The sequence below is a fragment of the Tachyglossus aculeatus genome, chromosome 7, assembly GCF_015852505.1.
Source record: "Tachyglossus aculeatus isolate mTacAcu1 chromosome 7, mTacAcu1.pri, whole genome shotgun sequence".
Lineage (NCBI taxonomy): Eukaryota > Metazoa > Chordata > Mammalia > Monotremata > Tachyglossidae > Tachyglossus > Tachyglossus aculeatus.
In genome coordinates this window covers 24,317,148-24,339,962 of record NC_052072.1, presented here as the reverse complement: position 1 = coordinate 24,339,962, position 22,815 = coordinate 24,317,148, and the positions used below count along the sequence as shown (strand labels likewise).

The following is a 22,815-nucleotide window of genomic DNA, read 5'->3' as shown; positions in this document are numbered from 1 at the left end:
GAGCACTGTACTAAGGGCTTGGGATAGAACAGTATAACAGAGTTGGTAGACATGTTCCCTGCCCACAAGGAGCTCACAGTCTAGTGGGGGAGACAGTCATTAATATAAATAAATAAATTAGGGGTAGGTACATAAGTGCTATGGGGTTGAGGGCGGGCTGAATAGCAAGTCCCTAAAGGTTACACTATATCTAAGCTCACCGAACATGAGGCATAGGATGCTGGGATGACAGGATGCGTCTGTCTTTGGAGCGAGGTTTGTTCCAATGTAAATGTAGAATCTGGGATAGCTTCTGGCTTTCAGCAATCAACCGTATCAGGTTTTTAGGCATGGGTACCGATTAATGAGTGCTTAAAAGATATTTCGAGGATGGACTGGAGATGTGGAAAGGGGAATTCAGCTATCTGCCCACCCACCTGGACAGGATCCTTTATAAATAACGAACTGTGGGAAAGGGCTGGTTGCGGGGAGAACAGGTAATGACTTTGGATTTGGAAATGCGGTCTGTGATGGGAAAGTGGGGGAGGAGTTGCGGGCAAGTGGTCCTCTGTAGGGACAGATGACCAGACCCCTACCAGAAGTAAATTGTCCATCAGGCCCCTCCCTTCCCCATTCCTGTAATTCTCAGCAGTCAGGGAAACAGTGCAACGTGGGGTGAGCAAGGTTAAATCAAAGAGCACGGTGCAGTAGCTGCCTTTTGTTTGTCGGAGCAGATTGTGTGTTTGCCTGCCGGTGACACATGATGGAATCTCATTTCCATAACCTCATTTTACGTCCGGAGCCAGTGGAGGGAGGAGGGAAGGAGGGGGTGGGGAATTGAAAGGGGGATTGAGGAGCAGCCCCTCCCTCAACCGGGAGCTCAGAAATTCCAAAGCATAGAGCAGCATCCAGTGTGAATGCGGGCTGGGGGAGGGGAGGTTGGGAGGCTGCTCTGGGACAGGGCTTCAGAGAAAGGCCTTGTGCAACCCAGCTTTGTAATTGGAGCTGAAATACGCCAGGCCTGTCAGGGGTCCTTTCGGGTGTATTGGAATTCGCGTCGTTGCAGGGGGTGGTGCGGGGAATGGCTGGATTGCATCAGCCGTAATAACTGACAGATGTCACCGACAGGAATCTGTAAGGACTGACCAACATCTCTCCCTGCATCATGACAGGGATCTCGAGGCATGGGGCGGGAGTTGGGGAGAAGGTAAAGCATTTATGGGGCTCGAAAAGGGAAGCAACACTAGCGTTGCAGACCAGGCTCAGCCCAAAGGAAAGCATGGTAGTGTTGTTCCCTAGCGATGTTCACAACATTGCTAAAATCTGCCCTTTCCTTTCCATCACTGTTGGGTAGGGACTGTCTCTATATGTTGCCAACTTGGACTTCCCAAGCGCTTAGTACAGTGCTCTGCACACAGTAAGCGCTCAATAAATATGATTGATGATGATGATGATCCAAACTGCTACCACATTAACCCAAGCACTTATCCTATCCTGCCTCGATTATTCTGTCAGCCTCCTTGCAGACCTCCCTGCCTTCTGTCTCTCCCCACTCCAGTCCATACTTCACTCTGTGCATCAGGCAGAAACTCCTCACCCTGGGCTTCAAGGCTGTCCATCACCTCGCCCCCTCCTACCTCACCTCCCTTCTCTCCTTCTCCAGCCCACCCCGCACCCTCCGCTCCTCCGCCACTAATCTCCTCACCGTACCTCGTTCTCGCCTGTCCCGCCATCGACCCCCGGCCCATGTCATCACCCGGGCCTGGAATGCCCTCCCTCCACACATCCGCCAAACTAGCTCTCTTCCTCCCTTCAAGGCCCTATTGAGAGCTCACCTCCTCCAGGAGGCCTTCCCAGACTGAGCCCCTTCCTTCCTCTCCCCCTCGTCCCCCTCTCCATCCCCCCGTCTTACCTCCTTCCCTTCCCCACAGCACCTGTATATATGTATATATGGTTGTACATATTTATTACTCTATTTTTTTATTTATTTATTTTACTTGTACATTTCTATCCTACTTATTTTATTTTGTTGGTATGTTTGGTTCTGTTCTCTGTCTCCCCCTTTTAGACTGTGAGCCCACTGTTGGGTAGGGACTGTCTCTAGGTGATGCCAATTTGTACTTCCCAAGCACTTAGTACAGTGCTCTGCACATAGCGCTCAATAAATACGATTGATTGATTGATTGTCTCCCCCTTTTAGACTGTGAGCCCACTGTTGGGTAGGGACTGTCTCTATATGTTGCCAACTTGTACTTCCCAAGCGCTTAGTACAGTGCTCTGCACACAGTAAGGGCTCAATAAATACGATTGATTCACTGTGCTGAATGGATTGTTTACGAAAACGTTCTGGCCATGTTTCCTCTAGTGGTTGCCTGTCTTCCTCCTCACCAAACAGAAACTCCTCACCATGGGCTTTAAAGCACTCGATCACTTTGCCCCCTCCTACCTCACCTCGCTACTCTCCTACTACCGTTCACTTCTCTAATGCCAACCTTCTCACTGTACTTCTGTCCAGTCTCTCTCCCCCACATCCTGCCTCTGGCCTGGAACGCCCCTGCATCTTCATATCTGAAATAGTTACCCTTCCCACCTTCAAAACCTTATTGAAGGCACATCTTCAGGAGACCTTCTCTAACTGATCCCTCTTTTTGTCTTCTCCCCCTCCCTTCTGCGTAGGCCCTGACTTGCTTCCTTTGTTCATCCCCCCCTTCCAGCCCCCCTGGTACTTATGTGCCTATGTGTAATTTTATGTATATCTTCCCCTCTAGACTGTAAGCTGGTTGTGGAGAAAGGAATGTGTCTATTATATTGTCCTCTCCTAAGTGATTACTACAGAGCTCTCCACACAATAAGTGCTCCAATAAATACGATTGAATGAATGAATGAATGAATAAATACAGTTGACTGACTGACTGGACTAAATTAAGCAACAGGCCTATAAAAGTCAGGCAGTGGGCCTAAAGGAAATTGAATATTCTCTGCCTCTCCTGTTTGATTTCCAAGCTGCTCATTGTGTCTAGAGGGCATGTTGGGTGGGTGTGGCGTGGACATGTTGTAGAGCAGAGTGAGATGGAGAGAAGAAGATGGTCAAGATGGCTAGCTGGAAGAAGCAGTGTGGCCTAGTGAAAAGAGCACAGGCCTGCAAGTCAGAGGACCTGGGTTCTAATCCCAACTCTGCCACTTCTCTGCCGTGTGACCTTGGGCAAGTCATATAAATTATCTGTACCTCAGTTTCCTCATCTGTAAAATGCGAATTAACTTCCACTCCCTCCTACTTAGACTGTAAGCCCCAGAATGGGACAGGGACTATGTTAGACCTCATTATCTTGTATTTGTGCCAGCACTTAGCACAATGTTTGGCACATAGTAAGCACTTAACAAATACCATAATCGAAAACATGTAATTATGGGGGCCAGTGCCCTCTTAAATAGGAATGCTGCTGCCTAATGACTGAAAAATTGCCTGCCTGGCAGGTGGAGGTGGAGGGAGTAGGGGAGATTGAACCTAAAGTGCAGGATGGGAGTTAGTTATTGAGTGCTTATTTTGTGCAAAGCACTGCACTAAACACTTGGATGATTACAATAGAGTTGGTAAGATGTGATCCCTGGCCTCAAGGAGGTTACAATTTAGAAAGTTTAGAGAGCTTAGGACGCGGGGGAGCTGTTCGGGAGATCCAGGGTCAAAGTTTTCTGGCCATGGTTGATATGTCGTCTTTCTTCCTCCCACAGAAAATGAAGGAGTACCTGGAGGGCAGGAACCTCATCACCAAACTGCAGGCCAAGCACGATCTCCTCCAGAAGACCCTAGGAGAAAGTGAGTGTGGGAAGCCCTCTGACCATCGAGGGAGCCGGATACATGCAGCCATTCCGGCTTAAGCGATGCTAGGTGGATGTGGTTATGTTTTCTGAATTTATTTTTCCAGCCTGTTTGGTGCGGGACCATGCTCTCCAAATGACGGCTTGAGTAATGGCAAAACGCGAATGCTTAATGAAGCACTAATGTGCATCATCTATTTGTTTAAATGGAGCGTATTCACTCTCCACCCGTTTCCCCCTCCCCCTTCTTTCCAGAATCAGGGGAGACCGAGGTGATTTATTATTACTGTCAGGCAGCCTCTGACAGCTGCCAGCCGCTTCTCTTCTCGTGGCTTCAGGACTGAGCCAGGTGGAGATGATAGAAGGGAATTGGGAGCCTGAAGACAAATTGCGTTGGTTCTTCGCAAAGAACGGAGAGCAGGCTTCCCTGAGATGGTGGGAGGGGATTTGGCAGGGCGCTACATACCAGGATGTAGCTAGACATCCATCAGCAATCAATCAGTGGTATTTATTTAGTGCTGTACTTCAGTGAGTACAGTACAAAAGAATAGGTATAGACCATCCCTGCCCACAAGGAGTGTGGAGACTAGAGTGGTTTGCTTGCCTGGAGCCCATGTTCTTCCATTCTAATGCCTCCATTGTATTTGGTCAAGTGACCCAACTTCTGACCTGTGGCAGGATGAAAGCAGCATCTCTGGATAGACTTTAAGCTCATTGTGGGCAAGGAGCATGTCTACCAACTCTGTGTATTATACTCTTCCAGGCACTTAGTGCAGTGCTCTGCACAAGGTAAGCGCTCAATAAATACCACTGATGGTAGTAGAGCCCAGAGAATGCTCAGTTCTCAGGAAGCTCTTAGCCTGAGGTATGTGTATGTCTCTACACTCGGCTGTTACTCTGCCTCTGCCAGGCAGGGAGTGGAAAAGCGAGGAAAGGGTTTTCTTTTGATTTTTATTTCCCTCTGAACATTTATCTCCTCGTCAACACCCTCGATGCTTCCCCTGAATAATGAGATTCTCGGGTCAGGAGATGACTCCTGACAGCCTCGCCCCATTTCCCCTTGAGATTGTAACCGCCCTTTTAATTTGCTCTTGTGTTTATTGGACGGTGAGAGAATTGGTGTGGTGAAGGGGAGGGTGAAGGGGGGACTTCAACCTTCCGTTGGAGGTCAGTTCTGCACAGATGCAGTCTCTTGCTCTTCATCCTGTGATTCTTCCAGGCTGTGAATGTGCATGTTATCTACAGTGTGTATATAGGTATGTGAGTGTTTCTTCTCCGCACCCTCTTCAGTCCTTTGACCGAGACTGACTTTGAATGGGAATCTGTCCTAGCAGAGCTGTTTGTTTGTCTAGGTGCTTCTCTAAGAAATGCTGTATTATGGGGTCTGTTTTTCCCACTCCTTAGATCTGCAAGGTGATGTGTTTTGCTTCTTACTCATAGTCTCCCCTCTGCAAACAGAGCTTGTTGGATGGCTTTTCTCCCTACCCCTTCCTGAGGGATTCAGGCAGGCTGAAAAAAGCCAATCCCACTTTTTGACAAAAGCCTTTTTTTCTAGAACAGCATAAAGAGGGAAGGACCTAGAATATTTGAAGCAAGTTAGAACTGAGTTTCCTTAGGTCAAACAGACTTAAACACAGCATCCAGATCGGGGTGGGGTGATGTTTGAGATTTGGGAAACAGACTAGGTGACCGTTCATTATGCCTGCAAATTTCCCTAATCGAAAGACAAGTCCCAGCAGTAAATACAAACACACACAACCACCCTCCACCCATAGCAGGTCTTCTATCTGCAAGTAATTATGTCCCTGGCTTCTGCCTGTGATTGTCACCATAATGCAAGAGCCCTTGATGTTGCCATAGCTGGATAATTGATGGATATGAATATTCTAGGATGGAAATGGGACAGATGTTAAAAATAATGGCTCAGAATAATATTTTTGCAAATGAAAACTGAACATTGATAAATGAGATGCTGGTGTCAGGAGGAGGAAGTTTCTGTTCAGAACGTGTTTCTCTGCAATACGCCATTAGTAGCATGTAAGGAAAAATGCCTTTTCCCAGCTCCTCAGAACACCTTTCTCCCCCAGATGCTTTTTCTAGGAGTAGAAGCAACTATGGGAAGGCGTATTCTTCCCCAAACTTTGGTATGCTTGACTCTTTCACGGTTTTCTCTTGCCACATTGATCTGAGCCTCTTCTTTCCTACTTCCTCAGGAACCTCTGTTAAATGACTTTTTAATGGGATTTGTTAAGCGCTTACTATGGGTCACCCACTGTTCTAAGCACTGGGGTAGATACCAGTTAATCAGGCCAGACACTATCCCTGTCCTACTTGGGGCTCACAGTAGTCTAAGTAGGAAGGAGAACAGGTATTGCATCCTCATTTTGCAGTTGAGGAAACGGAGACACAGAGATGTTACATGACTCTCTCCCAAGGTCACACAGCAGGCAAGTGACGGATCCGGGATTAGAAACCTGATCCTCTGGCTTCCAGGCCCGTGCTCTTTCCATTAGCCATGCTGCTTCCCAAGGACTTCGGCATCCTTGAGAGGCATAATCTTCCCATCCAGTTCATAGACTTCTGATTTGGAGGGCATTTTCCACCTTGGTCTCATGTGTTTCTCTCTTGGAAAAGCCAAAATCAGAGAACCTGGATTTGTTTTGGGCAGGAGAAACTGTAAGCTCCTTGAGAGTATCATATAATAATAATGGTATTTGTTTAGTGCTTACTATGTGCCGAGCACTGTTCTAAGCAATGGGGTAGATACAAGATAATCAGGTTGTCACACGTGGGGCTCACAGGCATAATCACCATTTTAAAGTTGAGTTAACTGAGGCACAGAGAAGTTGAGACTTGCCCAAGGTCACACAGCAAACAAGTGGCAGAGCTGGAATTAGAACCCACATCCTCTGACTCTCAAGAGTTCTTGAGACTCCACTGAGCCACGCTGCTTCTAGTAGATGTATTATAATTGGTTAGTACAGTGCTTTGCTCAAGGTAAGCACACAGTGCATATCATGGATTGATTGACAGATTAGCTGCCCAGGGATTCCTGTCAGGAACAATACTTGCCCAGAAAGGGCTCAGAGTCAGAGCTGCCCATCCTGGTTTATGTGTTTCCTGCCCCAGCCCCAGATCCCCCCATTCCACTGTCACCGCCACCGTGTAGCTCAATAGCAGTAGCTCTTGGAGGGCAGAACACTGTTTTTCCTGGAAATAGGGTTTCCCTCCATAATTGGCAATTCTCAGATCCCTCCCTAGCATTTCTGGTGGTTTCCCAGCACAACCATAACCCGTGCTCCGTCTTCATCTTCCCAACAGGTCAGAGGACTGACTGCTCTTTGGCTAGGTAAGTGTGTGTCTACTCGAGGTGGTTGGCGACTGGGTTGGGGGGATGGTGGGAACGGGGAGGGGGGGAAAGAGCCAAAGAGCGATGGTTTTTCAAGGCAAAGGAGCCAAAGAGCGATGATTTTTCAAGGCAAAGGATTTTTCTTTCTTTCATTCTGCCCTGCTGACCCCATCTGGCCTGAAATGGAACTGGGGCTCACAGGGAATCTTCTCAGGGTCAGGCAGTGATACTCACCAAAAGTCAGGCTCGAGTGGCTCTAAAAAAAGGACCCAGCTCACCAAGCCGGATGCAGTTACATATGAATGAAAGAAATCCGCGCATTCAGGGGCTCCAGATTTAGCTACTGGGTAGGGAGGAGCTGATCGGAAGGCGTTGGCACAACTCAGAGTGGGGGGGTATGATCTGGCTGCAGTGCAGGTTTCCTGTTTCTCATCAGCAGGGAAAAGGGACAGGTCTTAATTAGCAGCTGCCACGAGTAATGAAATATTAGTCCAGGCAGTGTGGTGTTGGCTTTGGAGCAGGCAGGGTTTTATCGAGTCCATGCTTGATGAAGTCTCCTAGACCCGCCAGATTTAAAGGGCTTTTTTCTCCCCCTCCGCCCCCCCAAACACCTTAAAGCCTTTGATGGGGGGAGGTGGGAGTCAGCCTGTGGAGGGGGAAAAGGTAGAATACAAGGTATGGCTGCAGTAAGGTACCCTGCCTTTTAGACTATTGACATTCCTGAAGAACAGCACAGAAAGATACAGATGTAAACAAAGGAAAAGAGCCTTAGCAAGCTGGACTCAGCAGGGACTGTCCTTTCCACCCAGAGTATCAGCCACGTATACCTGCCAACGCAAACAGTAATCAGGAGGCCATTTATAATTGTGGACTTATTGCGTAATGGCTTCATTTGGCTGTCATTGTTTTACAGGGCAGGTTAAAAAAAAAGTCTAATACACTAATCTTCGTGGGCTCCAGGGAAAACAGATTATTTCTTTTAATCTCTTTCCTGGTTTGTCAGTTCCTCAGAATGTAATTCTTAATGCGGATTATTTAAGAATCTTCAAATTGGCAAATATCTTCAAAGGTCTTCTCATCCATTCCCCGCCTCCCAGAAGGCCTCCACTTTAACCCCAACTAAGGGGTGGATGCCTCACCCTTTTTTTAAAAAAAAAAAACTCAGCAGCAGGAGATGTCACTATCCTGGAGACCTAGTCCAGTGTCTCAGTTCCTTCATTCAGGAAGGCCTTCCAGGGATTTTTGGTTATGCCATAATAGCACCAAGTCTCACTAATCCTGCATTTAGAATGATGGGTGTTAAGTAGTGGCCACAGATTGTATCCAGCCCTGTGTTTGTGTCATGGTTAGGAGTTGTAATTTGAAGGCACCTTGAGAGATTTCTCTTCCACCTTTCCTGCCAGGAATGAAGATTGTAAAGTCCCTTTTGTCTGGGTTGGGTGGGGGGGGAAAAGAGAGAGAAAGAGAGAGATTTTGTGTGTGTGTGTGTGTGTGTGTGTGTGTGTGTGTGTGTGTGTGGAGGGGGCGGGGGTTTCAAAACCTACAGCAAGTAGCATTTTGATCTTGGGTTTTAGTGGGACATTTGTCTAATTCTATCCTTGTTTTGTTTTCGTTTTTGTTTTCCTTCTTTTCTCTGGGCTCGGTGGGATCGGCAGCAGGCGCAGTTCTACCATAAGGAAACAGGTAAGATCATTATCAATGGTATTTGCATGCTTACAGTGCAGAGCACTGTACTAAGTGCTTGGGAGAGCACAATAGTGATAATAATAATAATGGTATTTGTTAAGCGCTTACTGTGTGTCAAGCACTGTTCTAAGCCCGCGGGTAGATACAAGCTAATCAATCAATCAATCGTATTTATTGAGCGCTTACTGTGTGCAGAGCACTGTACTAAGCACTTGGGAAGTACAAGTTGGCAACATATAGAGACAGTCCCTACCCAACAGTGGGCTCACAGTCTAAAAGGGGGAGACAGAGAACAAAACCAAACATACTAACAAAATAAAACAAATAGAATAGATATGTACAAGTAAAATAAATAAATAAGTAGAGTAATAAATATGTACAAACATATATACATATATACAGGTGCTGTGGGGAAGGGAAGGAGGTAAGATAGGGGGATGGAGAGGGGGACGAGGGGGAGAGGAAGGAAGGGGCTCAGTCTGGGAAGGCCTCCTGGAGGAGGTAATCAGGCTGGACACAGTCCCTGACCCACCTGGGGCTCACAGTCTTAATCCCCATTTTGCAGAAGAGGGAACTGAGGCACAGAAAAATTAAGTGGCTTGCCCAAGGTCACACAGCAGAAAAGTGAGGAGCCCGGATTAGAACCCAGGCCTCCCAGGCCCAAGCTTTGTCCACTAAGCCATATTGCTTCCCAGTAAGAGTTGGTAAACACATTTTCTGCCCGTAACTAGTGTATGGTCTAGATGGGGAAACAGACATTAATATTAAGATCCAGATAGCAGGATTTCTCGTTCCCAAGATACAATCTAAGTGACCGGGGAGGGGATGACCAGTTATCTGATCCTAGCTCTGACCCCGATTCTAGGCACACTGTAGCAAGTCTTTTTCTGCCCAGTGCCTTGATTTCCACACGCAATCAACCATCCTTCCCACAGGACTTTTTACACATGCTTATATTGCCCTTAATGATACAGCAGCTCCGTTATTTTATGTTTGTGGAACCAGTCAGTCTCAGTGTACTTTTTCCCCTTCTCTGATTGTCTTATGAGGAATCTGAAGCTTGATTTGGGTATGTGATTAATATTTATTAAGCATCCACTGGGTCCTGGAGATTGTAAAACGCACACACAACCTGGACCCCCACCCCTTAAAAGTTTACATTTTAAATCACCTGCCACCTAGGTCATGCAAGCAATTTGCAGAGAGCTAATTCTGACCCTCGGCATTTTGAAAGATCCGGTGCAGGAGCAGAGTAAACAGCTCCTGCTCCTGAAAGGTTAACCTGTAGCTTTTCACTAATGAGAAGCACATGTTGCAAAACAGTTTCTGTGGGCAAAGGTGTTTTTAGGAATTGCTAGGTGATGTTCAGGAATGGAGATAAAATCAAGGAAGCCGGTAAACTAGGGATTTAGGATTAGTTGTCAAATCTTAGAATTGTCAAGAAACTCAGTAGATCATCGGTTTAAGGCTGAGTCAGTTGTTGGCTGGTATTCAGTCAGTTGATTCTTTTTTTTTTCTCCTCCTCCTTTCCCTTATATCAGTGAAAATATCAAACCAGATTAAAAACATGGATTTTAATTTTTGGGGGTTGCTGCTGTTTGTTTTTAAGCACCTCAAGCTTACTCCTTAGGTTAAGGCCCGAGGGGAATTGAAATGTCTACAGGGAATATGTACCGCATCTCTATTGAATAGGTTTAATAAACATTAGACTGAATCATATCTTAAAGTAGGGAGTACAGAGTGCTTAGCCTTCTCCGTCCGGTGCAGAGAATAATGGATTCGGAGCTTCATTCTGTTGAGTTCTCACTTCCCCCCTCTCTCTGCTTTCTAGCCACTTCTAGGAGCAGCATACGTGCTGAGGCAGACAATCTCTTTTCTAGCTGAACGGCTGCGAGAGACTCCGATCTGGAGATTGGAGCCAGACAGATCAGGCTGATTCCTTCTGTGTGCTCTTGGTTAGGGGCTTATTGTCCCAAGGGATGTCACCCGTCTGGCATTCTGTGGGCCTTAAGCGATTGCAGGCTGAGTGTATTTGCATTGGGTTTGTGTCATAGTTAAAGCAAATGGCTTGTCTTAGAATGGCTGCCCCAATTTCTGAACTTCTCCAGCTGAAGCGCACACCTGCTTAGATGGAAGTGGGAAGGGAATAGAGACCTGGAGAATAAAAAGGTGTTATCTAGGTCCAACAAGTAAATAATTATGTTTGGTTGGGGTTGGATAGCTGGCTGCTAGAATCAGATAGTGATAGGTCATTTAGGGAAATGAGCAGGTTCTTAAAGGTCAGAAGTGGCAGAGATCCTGAAAATAATAATAATAATAATATAACAACTCTGGTATTTAAGTGCTTACTATGTGCCAGGCACTGTACTAAGCGATAGGTGGATACAGAATATCCCAGTTAGGTATGATCTCAAAGCATCCCAAAGAGATTCATGAGCAGCAGCATTTATGGGAAGCAGTGTGGCGTAGTGGAAAGAGCACGGGCCTGCAAGTCAGAAGACCTGTGTTCTAATCCCGGCTCTGCCACTTGCTTGCTTTGCGGCCTTGGGCAAGTCATTTCACTTCTCTATGCCTCAGTTCCATCAACTGTAGAATGGGGATTCAATACCTGTTTTCCCTTGTACTTAGACTGTAAACTCCATGTGGTACAAGGACTCTGTCCAACCTGATTATCATGCATCTACCCCAGCACTTAGAACAGTGCCTGACACATAAAAAGCACTTAAATACCATTATTAATAACCAACCCAGTTACTGGAGCTCAGCTTCCTCATTTGAAAATGGGAGATTCAATACCTGTTGTCCCACCTGCTTAGACTGTGAGCCCCATGTAAGACGGGAACTTTTTCCATCCTGATGCTCTTATATCCCTCCCAGCACTTGGCATATAATAAGCACATACTAAATGCTCCATTATTACTTTGCAGTTCCCTTTTAAAAAAATTCCCACAGAATGAAGCTCCTCAACCTCTCTTGGAAGGGTCGTCCATTGTTTCCCCATTATTGAAGTCAGAAAATTCACCACAGGTCTAATCACAGTCTCTCGTTTCACTGTACGCTCATTTCTGCAGTAGAAATGGGGAACAGTTTGAGTAAGCCCCGATTTTCACACCATTTGCTTCTGATTTAGCAGTGAGAGTTGATGATGATGGTATTTGCTTAGGAGTGTGAATGAAATGGCAGTGGATTCTGTTTGGGTCTTAAGGGTCTGTCTTATGGGTCTGTCTGGGTCTTATGAGAAGCAGCATGGCTCAATGGAAAGAGCACAGACTTGGGAGTCAGAGGACATGGGTTCTAATCCTGCTCCACCACTTGTCTGCTGTGTGACTTTGTGCAAGTTACTTAACTTCTCTGTGCCTCAGTTACCTCATCTGGAAAATGGGGACTACTGTGAGCCCCACATGAGACTAACTGATTCCCTTCTATCTACCCCAGCACTTAGAACAGTGCTTAGCACATAGTACAAGCTTAACAAATACGATTATTATTATTATTATGGTTGCATAGAGTTACAGCATCCCCTATGTTGCTTCTGATCCCAGAGTGAGAATGATAATAATGATAATAATAATAGCCTTTAAGTGCTTACTATGTGCCAAGCACTGAACTATACACTGGGGTAGACACAAGATGATCAATATCACATAGGGCTGACAGTCTAAGTAGGAGGAAGAATGAGTATTGAATCCCCATTTTGCAGATGGGAACTGAAGCACAGAGAAGTGACGCACCTTGCCTAAAGTCACACAGTAGACAAGTGTCAGAGCTGGGATTAGAACCCAGGTCCTCTGACTTCCAGGCCTGTGCTCTTTCCAATCAATCAATCAATCGTATTTATTGAGCACTTACTGTGTGCAGAGCACTGTACTAAGCGCTTAAGGATTCAAGTTTCCAAGGATTCGGACAGTAAGAGGAGGGCTTGGGCTCCAGGCCATCCAGATTTTTAAACAATCACCCCCTCCTTTGAAGCATGTCTGTGACCTTCCTGTTTTAAATCATTGGTTGTGTCTTCCTGACTAGTCCTCCTGAGGTCAGAATTCTTATTTTCCGCCCTGATGTCAGAGCTCTGTGGCAGGTCAGCTCCCAGCCTGGTTAATGGAAACTAGGGAGGTCTCAGTGGTTCATTCTCAGGTTTCATGAATCTTTGGGAGACCGTAGCATCAGTTCAGTGCTGCCATTTATACTACTAACACTATGTCATGCCCTCTTGCCCAGGGACAATACCAATTTACATCAAGTAGGAAGTAAAGAATGCTGATTTTATATACCATGGCCCCGGCTAGGCGAGTAGGCTGGTGAAAAACGGCTGAGAGTGGCAAAATTTTGGTACTTGCTTAAGGTTAGGAACTATAAACTTTTTAAATCCAGGTGAGAACTTTCAGAGGGGATTTTAGTGTTTTAACAGCAACACTGTTCATAGCCTCACAGCACTTATGTTCATATCTGTTATTTGTATTAATTTCTGTCCCCCTCTCTGGACTATAAGCTTGTTGTGGAAAGGGAACGTATCCACCAACTGTTAAATTGTACTCTCCCAAGCATTTAGTGCCGTGCTCTGCATGCAGTAACCACTCAATGCATGTGATTGATAGGAGGTGGCTTCGGTGTCAGCTCCTGCTTTCAATAGGGGGATGCAAATCCTGGTTGAGGACAGGTCATTATAGAATAGTTTTTTTCTTCTACATGACCAGAGCCAATGAAGGACTTCGTAATCACTCTCAGATTTAGAGAGCAAGAGATCTTTCTCTAAAAAAGCAGGTTAAGATGAACGGCACCGAAGTGGCTTAAGCAGCTATGGTTGGGCATGGTATCCGAAGGGGCTTGGGGAAACAGATGGGCTTTTTGGAGTCATGAATATGAACATTTGGGTTTCCAGGCCATCCTGGGCTAATGCCCCACCCTGGCATACTCCAGCCTCCTTGGAACTGCTCCTGACAGCTGGTGGCTGTGCCAGCTTTCCCCTTAGCCTTCCTTCCCAGGGTGACCCACCTGCTGGGAAAAATGATAAAAACTGTGGTATCTCGTAAGCACTTACTGTGTGCCAGGCACGGTACTAAGCGCTGGGTGGATACAAGCAAATCAAGTTGGACACGGTCCCCGTCCCATGTAGGGCTCATGGTCATAATCCCCATTTTACAGATGAGGTAACAGAGGCACAGAGAAGTGAAATGACTTGTCCAAGGTCACATAGCAGACAAATGGCAGAGCAGGGACTAGAACTCATGACCCTCTGGCTCCCAAGCCCATGCTCTAGTAGCCGGTTTTTCAGAACCAGGGGAAAGGAGGGGGCTCCCTAGCCTAATGAGCCCTGCCATGTGGCTCAGTGGAAAGAGCACGGGCTTTGGAGTCACAGGTCAGGGGTTCAAATTCTGGCTCCACCAGTTGTCAGCTGTGTGACTTTGGGCAAGTCACTTAACTTCTCTGTGCCTCAGTTATCTGTAAAATGGGGATTAAGACTGTGAGCCCCACGTGGGACAATCTGATCTCCTTGTAACCTCCCCAGCGCTTAGAACAGTGCTTTGCATATAATAAGTGCTTTATAAATGCCATTATTATTATTATTATCATTCTCTTCCAAGAGACCTCCCCAATTAAATTCCGTTTCCCCTGGCTAGCTCTCTTTTCTGTGTCATCTATGCACTTGGATCTGTGACCTTTGGACATTTGATATTTGCCCCAAACCCACAGCATTTATATGTACATGTCTTTAAATTATACGTTTTCAATTACATTGATGTCTCTCTCCCCCTCTAGACTGTAAGCTCATTTTGGGCTGGGATTGTGTCCACTAATTCTGTTGTGTTGTACTCTCCCAAATGCCTAGTACAGTGCTCTGCCCATAATAAGTGCTCAGTAAATACAGTTGATTGATCCATTGATTGATGAGTGTCCCATTTAATCCATCTCTGTCCAGAAAGCCTCCCTCCTTCCTCTGCCTTATCCATGTGATTTTTTTTCTTATGGTTTTTAAGTACTTACTCTGTAACAGGCAGTCAGTCTTTTCAAGTTGATTTTGAATGAATTCAGCTTGATTTCTTAGAGGACACTGCAGGCTTTTATGTTGGACTAGTTCATCAAATAATACTTTTTACTCAGTCAACCAATCAGTGCCGTCAATCATTGGTATTGAAGGCAGAGCGCTGTACTGAGTGCTGGGCTCTTGGGCTGCATATTTTTCCAAAGCCGTCTAAAGTCATGGTTGATCTTATAACATTTCCACGAAGGAGGGTGGGTCAGAGGTTATTATTCGTCCTATTGTAGATATGGGGAAATTGAGGCCTAAGAGTCTTACCCATGGTCACACATGTCGGGGGAGTCACAGCTCTAACCCAGCTGTCCAAACTGCCAACTCACTGCGTAATCCACTATATTTGATTCTCACCCGGGATTCACCTTATTCAATCAGTGGTCTTTATTGAGGGTTTACTTTCATTCATTCAATCAGTCATGTTTATTAATAATAATGATGGCATTTATTAAGCGCTTATTGAGGATTTACTGTGTGCAAGCATTGTATAGTACAGTATAGCAATAAACAGACACATTGCCTGCCCACAATGAGCTGATAGTCTACTTACTGTGTACAGAGTGCTTTACTAAGCGCTTGGAAGAGTACAGTACCACAGAGTTGTTAGATACATTCTCTGCCCGAAACGAGCCTACAGTCTAGAAGGGGGAGGCAGAAAAATGAACAAATAATTTACAATATATAATTTATAGTTAGTATATAAGTGCTGTGGGGTTGAGGGTGGGGCGAATACCAAAGGCCCAAAGGTCACACATCCAAATCCATAGACTGTGCAAAGAGAGAGGGAGTTGGAGAAAAAGGACGTAATTGGGAAGGCCTCTTGGTGGAGATGAGACCTTAAAAGCATTTTATAGCTTGTTTTTTTAACCCTTTTGGGTCTGTCTGCCTCCTTTGGGGGTGTTGACCTGGATATCAAGCGGAAGCTGAATTTGGAGACTCTAGATTATAAGCTCATTGTAGGCAGGGAATGTATCTACCAACCCTACTGTACTGTCCTCTCCCAAGAGCTTAGCACAGTGCTCTGTACACAGTAAACCCTCAATAAATACAATGATTGGTCAGGCAGGTTCAGGGTGGACTGAAACAAGTGGCATTTTCTACAGCTGGATGACCCCCATTCCCAGATGCTAATTTAGCATTTCTCTTTCATCCTTCAGGATTCAAGTCAAGCAATTCCTTTGGTGGTGGAAAGCTGCATCCGCTTCATCAGCAGGCATGGTAGGTGTAACTCAGCTGGGTACCACCTTCCTTCCAACAGGTTTAACTGAATGAGAACAAAAATTCCAAGAATGATCATTGGAGAGTTGATGTAAGTAAACAGCAACCTGTCCATTAGTTCCCAGTGACTGGGAATTCATTCGGTTGTATTTATTGAGCGCTTACTGTGAGCAGAGCACTGTACTAAGCTCTTGGGAAGTACGCGTTGGCAACATATAGAGACAGTCCCTACCCAATAACAGGCTCACAGTCTAGAAGGGGGAGACAGACAACAGAACAAAACAAGTAGACAGGCATCAATACCATCAGAATAAGTAGAATTATAGCTATATACACATCATTAATAAAATAAATAGAGTAATAAATATGTACAAATAAAATAAAATAAACATGGGAATACCATATTTGTTGTCTTAGTCATCAGTGCTGCAGATAGCACCTGTAGACATCTTGATTTCTGGACCAGAAAAGAAGGTTACAAATGTCTCACACAAACCTTCTGCAGCTTTATAAATGGGAGAGGAACACTGAGACCTTTGGGTTGAATAAATGAGGTCACTTAAATGGACATGGCATCTGAGACAACCAGCCAGCTGCGAGGGCTCTGTAGTTTAGAGATGGAAGAGGGACTAATAATAATAATAATTACAGTACTTGTTAAGCACTTACTATGTGTCAAGCACTGGGGTAGATACAAGTTAATCAAGTTGGACAGAGTCCCTGTCTCACATGGGGCTCACAGTCTTAATCCCCATTTTACAGATGAGGTAACAGGCCCAGAGAAGTGAAGTGGCTTGCCCAAGTTCACACAGCAGACATGTGGCAGAACTAGGATTAGAACCCAGGTCCTTCTGAATCCCAGGCCCGTGCTCTATCCACTAAGCCAAGCGACTAATGAGGAAGACTCACAAAAGACATCAAAAGGCGTGCCACTGCCTGGAGCCCTGGAGCCCTGGAGCATTTCATTTCTCCTGGAGAGTTGCTGCCTTAGCATGGAGGCATAGGGAACTTAAATCTGTGTATACAACCTCCTGCCCTCTCCCTCTGTGGTGGCACCTCTCTGAAGACCGTCACTGACCGTGAGGAATGAAGCCCCCAAGGGTTTGGAGCCAGGGCAATTGCTAAGGACTGGCCCTGCTGTCATTCCTAGCTAGCCACTGGGTACTTGCAATATGCATTAAAGACTAGAACCCAAAGTAATGGGTGTATGTGGCAGCAGGAGGGAACTAAGTTAGATCTGAGGGAAACTGTCCCAGGGAAGCAGAATAGGCTAACGGAAAGAGCACGGGTGTGGTAATCAGGACCTGGTTCTAATCCCAGCTCTGCCAAATATTTGCTGTGTGACCTTGGGATAGTCACTTAACTTCTCTAAACCTCAGTTCTTCTGTTCCCCATCCCAATTAGAATGTGAGTTCCACTTGGGACAGCGACTGTGTCCAGTGTAATTACTTCACATCTACCCCAGTACTTAGAAATGTTTGACACACAGTAAGCGCTTAGCAAATACCATAAAAGAAAGTGAAACGGATGCCCGAAAGGAGGTATGGAATGTCTTCCCTTTGCATTCCCTCAGATTCCTACCTTCCCAGGGTAGTTTAGTTGCAGGCCTGGTGGGAAGCAGGGGGAAACATAAGGGGACCTGAAGGTTCCTTCCACTTCTGTGAGTCTCCTCCTGCTAAGAAAAGTCTACCCCCAAAATCTGGTGTCTTGCCCTCGGCTAAAGGATAACCACAACCTGGTTCTAAACAGAATCGACTCTCACATCAGTCAGTCAATCACTGATATTTATTGAGTGCTTAATGTGAGCAGAGCAGTGCACCAAGTGCTTGAGAGAGTACAGTGCAATAGAAGTAGTAGACCTGAATCCTACCGCCCATGGCCTAGCAGGGAAGACAGACATTAAAATGAATTAAAGCCTAATCTGTATCTATTAAAAATCATAACCAACAATGTTTTTTTTCCACATGGATTATTTGTGGGGAGATCAGGAACTGGCTGTCTGTGTGGACATTTTTTTTTCTTCTTGTGGTTAAGCAGTTACAATGTGCCAGGCATGGTATTAAGTGCCTGGGTATAGTAATCAAGTGGGACATGAACTGTGTCCAACATGGGGCTCGTAGTCTTAATCCCCATTTTACAGATGAGATGAGGCACAAAGAAGTTAAGTGACTTCCCAATGTCACAAAGCAGACAGGTTGGAGAGCAGAGATTAGAACCCAGGTCCTTCTGACTCCCAGGCTCCAGTCGGGGAGCTCTCCATCACACATCTGGAGGGCTGGGCTGGTCCAGATGTGAGACGGACAACAGCTTGGAGCCACAGAGCTTGCTCCTCAACTCTTCAAAATGACTCCCCAATATAGAACCGCTTTGTGTTTTTAATTAAATGTACTCTAGGGAAAACATGCCAGAGTGCTGGAAGCTGGTGAAATGTTTGGGTCTTATCCTTATTTTTGTCTCAGCAGCACAGAAATGGGTTCTAATCCCAGCTCTGCCACTTAACTGCTGGGTGAGTTTGGGCAAGTCACTTAACTTTTCTGTGCCTCAGTTTCCTCATCTCTAAAATGAGTATAAGATACCTATTCTCCCTCCCCCTTTGATTGTGCGTCCCGTGTAGGTCAAGGGAATGTGTCCAGCCTAATGACCTTGAATCTGCCCCAGAACTTAATGCACAATAAACACTTGATTATCCTAGCAACTAGTGTTGTTATAATTATCATCATCATCATTATTATTATTCAATGGAAGGAAGAGCCAGAGGGGTATCAGTTTTTATTGGAGCCACTGCCTTTCTGGTTTGCTCTAGGCAAGTGAGCCAGAGTTAATTTTCGCACAGTGGAAGCTTTACTTAACTGCTTGGGCAACCAGAACACCACTGGCTACTAGGTGCCTGAGATTACACTGGGAGTGTGTTAAATCACTCAGTACTAGGCTCTTTCCGTTAGAGCACCTGCTGTTTACATTCCATGTCAGAACAATATCGTCGGAATACTGTGTTCTATTCGTAACTAATATGGCTCTATTACTTTGCTCCTAATGGTGTTGTAATGTTGCCTGTTATTCTGTGGGGAATATGCTGAACATTCCCATAGAGGAGCAGACAACTTAAGTCCTATTAGAAGTCAGGTAATTACACTCCCCCTGTTTACTTCCTTCTGTTGTTTTTTTGTTGTTTTTTGTTTTTTGAATGCTGTGCATCTTTCAAAAGCTGTTTGTATTCCTTTTTCCTCTGTCTGGTAAAACACCGGCCATTTTACATTACCAGCTCCAAAGCCCTTATGTACATATCTGTAAATTGTATATTATAAATTATTTATTCATGTGAATATGTCTCCCCTCTAGACTGTAAGCTTGTGATAGGCATGGAATGTATCTGCTAATTCTGTTGTACTCTGCCAAGCGCGCAGTTCAGGTTATGCACTTAGTAAGTGCTCAAAAACATGATTGATTGATGACTGATTCCAGAGGGATGGAATTTCAACAGTGCCTCCTCTAGATAGGATCTCTCTCCTCTGCTCAACTGTAAGCTCTCTGAGAGCGGGAATTGTGTCTCCCAAAGTTTGTATCGTAATAATAATTGTAGTAATGATACTGTTAAGCACTTAATATGTGCCAAGCACTGTTCTAAACACTGGGGTAGATACAAGTTAATAGGTTTAGGTGCAGTCCCTATCCTACATGGGGCTCACAGTCTTAACCCCCATTTTACAGATGAGATGATTGAGGCCCAGAGAAGTGAAGTGACTTGCCTAAGATCACACAGCAAACATGTGGCGGAGGCAGGATTAGAACCCAGATCCTTCTACCATGCCTGTGCTGTATCCACTGTCACACTGCTTCTCTACTTTCTATTTTATACTTTCCCAAGCTCTTAGTACAGTGCTCTGCAAACTGTAGGCACTCAATAAACACCACTGTTTGAATGTACACGGGATTGACTCTGGAGGAGCTGCAGTTGCAATTGGGTGATGTTAACTTTTTCCCCTTGGGGGTCTTTCTAGGGCTGCAGCATGAGGGCATTTTCCGAGTGTCCGGGTCCCAGGTGGAAGTGAATGACATCAAAAACGCCTTTGAGAGAGGTAAGGAGTGGATTTGTACATAAGCATCGGCCCTCCAGAGATCTTCCCAGGCTCCACTCTTTCATGAGCGTCCCTTGTCTCCATTCGTAGCTCTGCATCCAGCCCTCTTGCCCAGACCTTTTCAACTTTTTAAAATAAAAAACACAAAAACATCTCCCTCAGGTCGAAAAGACCTCCAGTACCCCACCCCCTGGGGATAGCTGATGGGCCCAGATGGAGAACTGAAATAATACTTAGAAGAACAGCCAATTTCAACTGAAAGCAACCCTTTGCTTTTATGAAATCCGACCATTATCCAAAATAAACAAGTCAAACGACTCTTCTCATCATTCCCCTAAAGTAGTGACCCCCCTAAACTGGTTTTCCTAAGACCACCTACTGCTAGAAATTCCCGCCAGCGGTCTGCACATTAGTGGTTGCGAAGCACTGCTTCTAGTGCATGAAGGAATTGGGGTCTCACCACAGCTTTGGCTTGCTGTTCTGAGCTTCCTTCAAAGCAGATGATTTATGTAAATCCACCCAGTAAACTATCTGGGCGGTTTATTGCTTTATCCATAACCCTCGGTGGCCGTTAATATCAAGTGAAATGTGTCCCTTCCTCGTAGCCCATTTATTAACTTGTGAGCTATTAAGGTAATGGGCGAGCTTTGGTAATTTCTGTCACTATAATGGATATATGTTGTTTCAATTTGAGGTTGGTCCTGTTCTGAAATCAAATTAAACCTGATATGAAATTTTCCATAGGGAGCTCCAGGATGTTTGGTCTCCTTTAAGTAGGTGCCCACCGATGGAAAAATGGGTGGGCAGGATCTATTCCAGAAGGGTGACTCCTCTTCCCGGCCTCATCCTTCAGTCCCTCAGGATCCGCTCCCTCTGGGGCCCTTCTGAGAGTAGAAGATGCTAATTCTAGTGCAGGTGACTTCAGCCTGCAGGGAAGATTTGAGCCAAATTGGCACAAGGAAGTGGGTTTAGCTGAGCTCTAAGAGAGTCCAGAATCACTAGGTGGCCGGGGGGAAGGGCATTGGTATGTGAACCTGTTCTCACATTCTTTCTACCTGAGGTTATTTTGCTGGTCTCATGCCTTGGTAAACAGAAATTGGAGGATGACCCCTAGCTTCCTGTTCTCCCCAACAGATCCTGTCACCAGAGCTCCTTATCCCTCCTTCGTGTTAGTATTAGGAATCCCATGATTCTAACTGGGAATTTGGGGAGAAAAAATTAGACGTTTCAGACTTCAGAGGGGCCTCTCCCCTCTCTGTTTGATTCCCCCAAGTCCCTCCCTTACCCACTTCTGGGTCCCACATGCCCTTCTCATTTCTCTCTCCCTCTATGTGGGGGCTTGCTGTCCTAGGAGAGGATCCCCTGGCTGGTGACCAGAATGACCATGACATGGACTCCATAGCGGGTGTATTGAAGCTTTATTTCCGGGGCTTGGAGCACACCCTCTTCCCCAAGGACATTTTCCACGACTTGATCGCCTGCGTCAGTAAGTGATGTCCCTCCGGTTGGCCTGCTAGGGGCAGAATAATTGAGATTTCTCCTCAGCCCGGGGCTCCACATCTTCACTGAGACTTTACATCTGCTTCCTCCTGCACACCAGAGTAGGTTTGTCTTTTCTGGCTACCACTCTGCTTCCTCGGCCTATCTGTAGACCTGCTGGATGGGGGAGCGGGTGGGGTTTTAATTGTCAATAAAATCAGATACCCCTCCGGCATGACAGTATCTCAGATGGAGAAATTCAGTACTTGTCTCCCAGGGATAGGTGATGGTCCCCTTTCCATTTAAAAGTGGTAACAAACTCCCAAATGATTGCCTGCCCATCTGTCCATTGGATGCCAATGGTTTTTATAATATTTAAGTGCTTACTATGCACCAGGCACTGTACTAAGCACTTGGGTATATACAAGATAATCAGGTTAGACACAGTCCATGTTCCACATGGGGTTCACGGTCTTAATCCCCTTTTTATAGATGAGGTAACGCAGAGAAGTTAAGTGATTTCCTGAAGGTCACATTGCAGATAAGTGGCAGAGCTGGGAGTAGAAAACCCAGGTTCTTCTGAGTCCCAGGCCCAAGTTTTATCCACTAGACCACACTGCTTCTCTGATTGTTGGGGAATAGAGCTGCCTCCACCTCTATTTTCACAGTGTCCCACTAGAAACTCCCAAGGCTGAGCTCGGCAGCCTTGTCCCCAACTGCTTTGCTTAGCCAACATGCCTTGGACTCTAGTCTGTAAGCTCCTTGAGGGCAGGGAACATGTCTGCTGGCTCTGGGTATTTTGTCGATGTTGTTTATTTGTTTTATGGTATTTGTTAAGCGCTTACTATGTGCCAGGACTGTACTAAGCGCTGGGGAAGATACAAGGTAATCAGGCTGGACACAGTCCATGTCCCACACGGGGCTCCCAGTCTTAATACTCATTTATCAGATGAGGTAACCGAGGCACGGAGAAGTTAAGTGATTTGCCGAAGGTCACAGCTGGCAAGTGGCAGAGCTGGGATTAGTTTGAGAAAGTACCATTGGGAAAGTACAGTACAACAAACTTGTCCGATATGTGACCTTGTCACACAGTCACCTAACTTCCCTGTGCCTCAGTTACCTCATTTGTAAAATGGGGATTAAATCCCACTCCCTTCATTTTAGCCTATGAGCCCCTGGTGGGA

General features: G+C 45.7%; 1 protein-coding gene across 3 annotated transcripts in view; it reads left to right on the top strand.

The window, feature by feature from the left end:
- The window catches only part of SRGAP2 (SLIT-ROBO Rho GTPase activating protein 2), a 303,664-nt gene that overhangs the window by 247,284 nt on the left and 33,565 nt on the right, over window positions 1–22,815 (top strand). For all 3 annotated transcript variants that reach the window (XM_038748678.1, XM_038748679.1, XM_038748680.1), the window contains exons 11-16: window positions 3,709–3,793; window positions 7,117–7,144; window positions 8,800–8,827; window positions 16,016–16,076; window positions 20,075–20,152; window positions 21,504–21,638. In XM_038748678.1, the coding sequence (XP_038604606.1) occupies window positions 3,709–3,793; window positions 7,117–7,144; window positions 8,800–8,827; window positions 16,016–16,076; window positions 20,075–20,152; window positions 21,504–21,638 (415 nt within the window). The remainder of the gene's footprint in view (window positions 1–3,708; window positions 3,794–7,116; window positions 7,145–8,799; window positions 8,828–16,015; window positions 16,077–20,074; window positions 20,153–21,503; window positions 21,639–22,815) is intronic.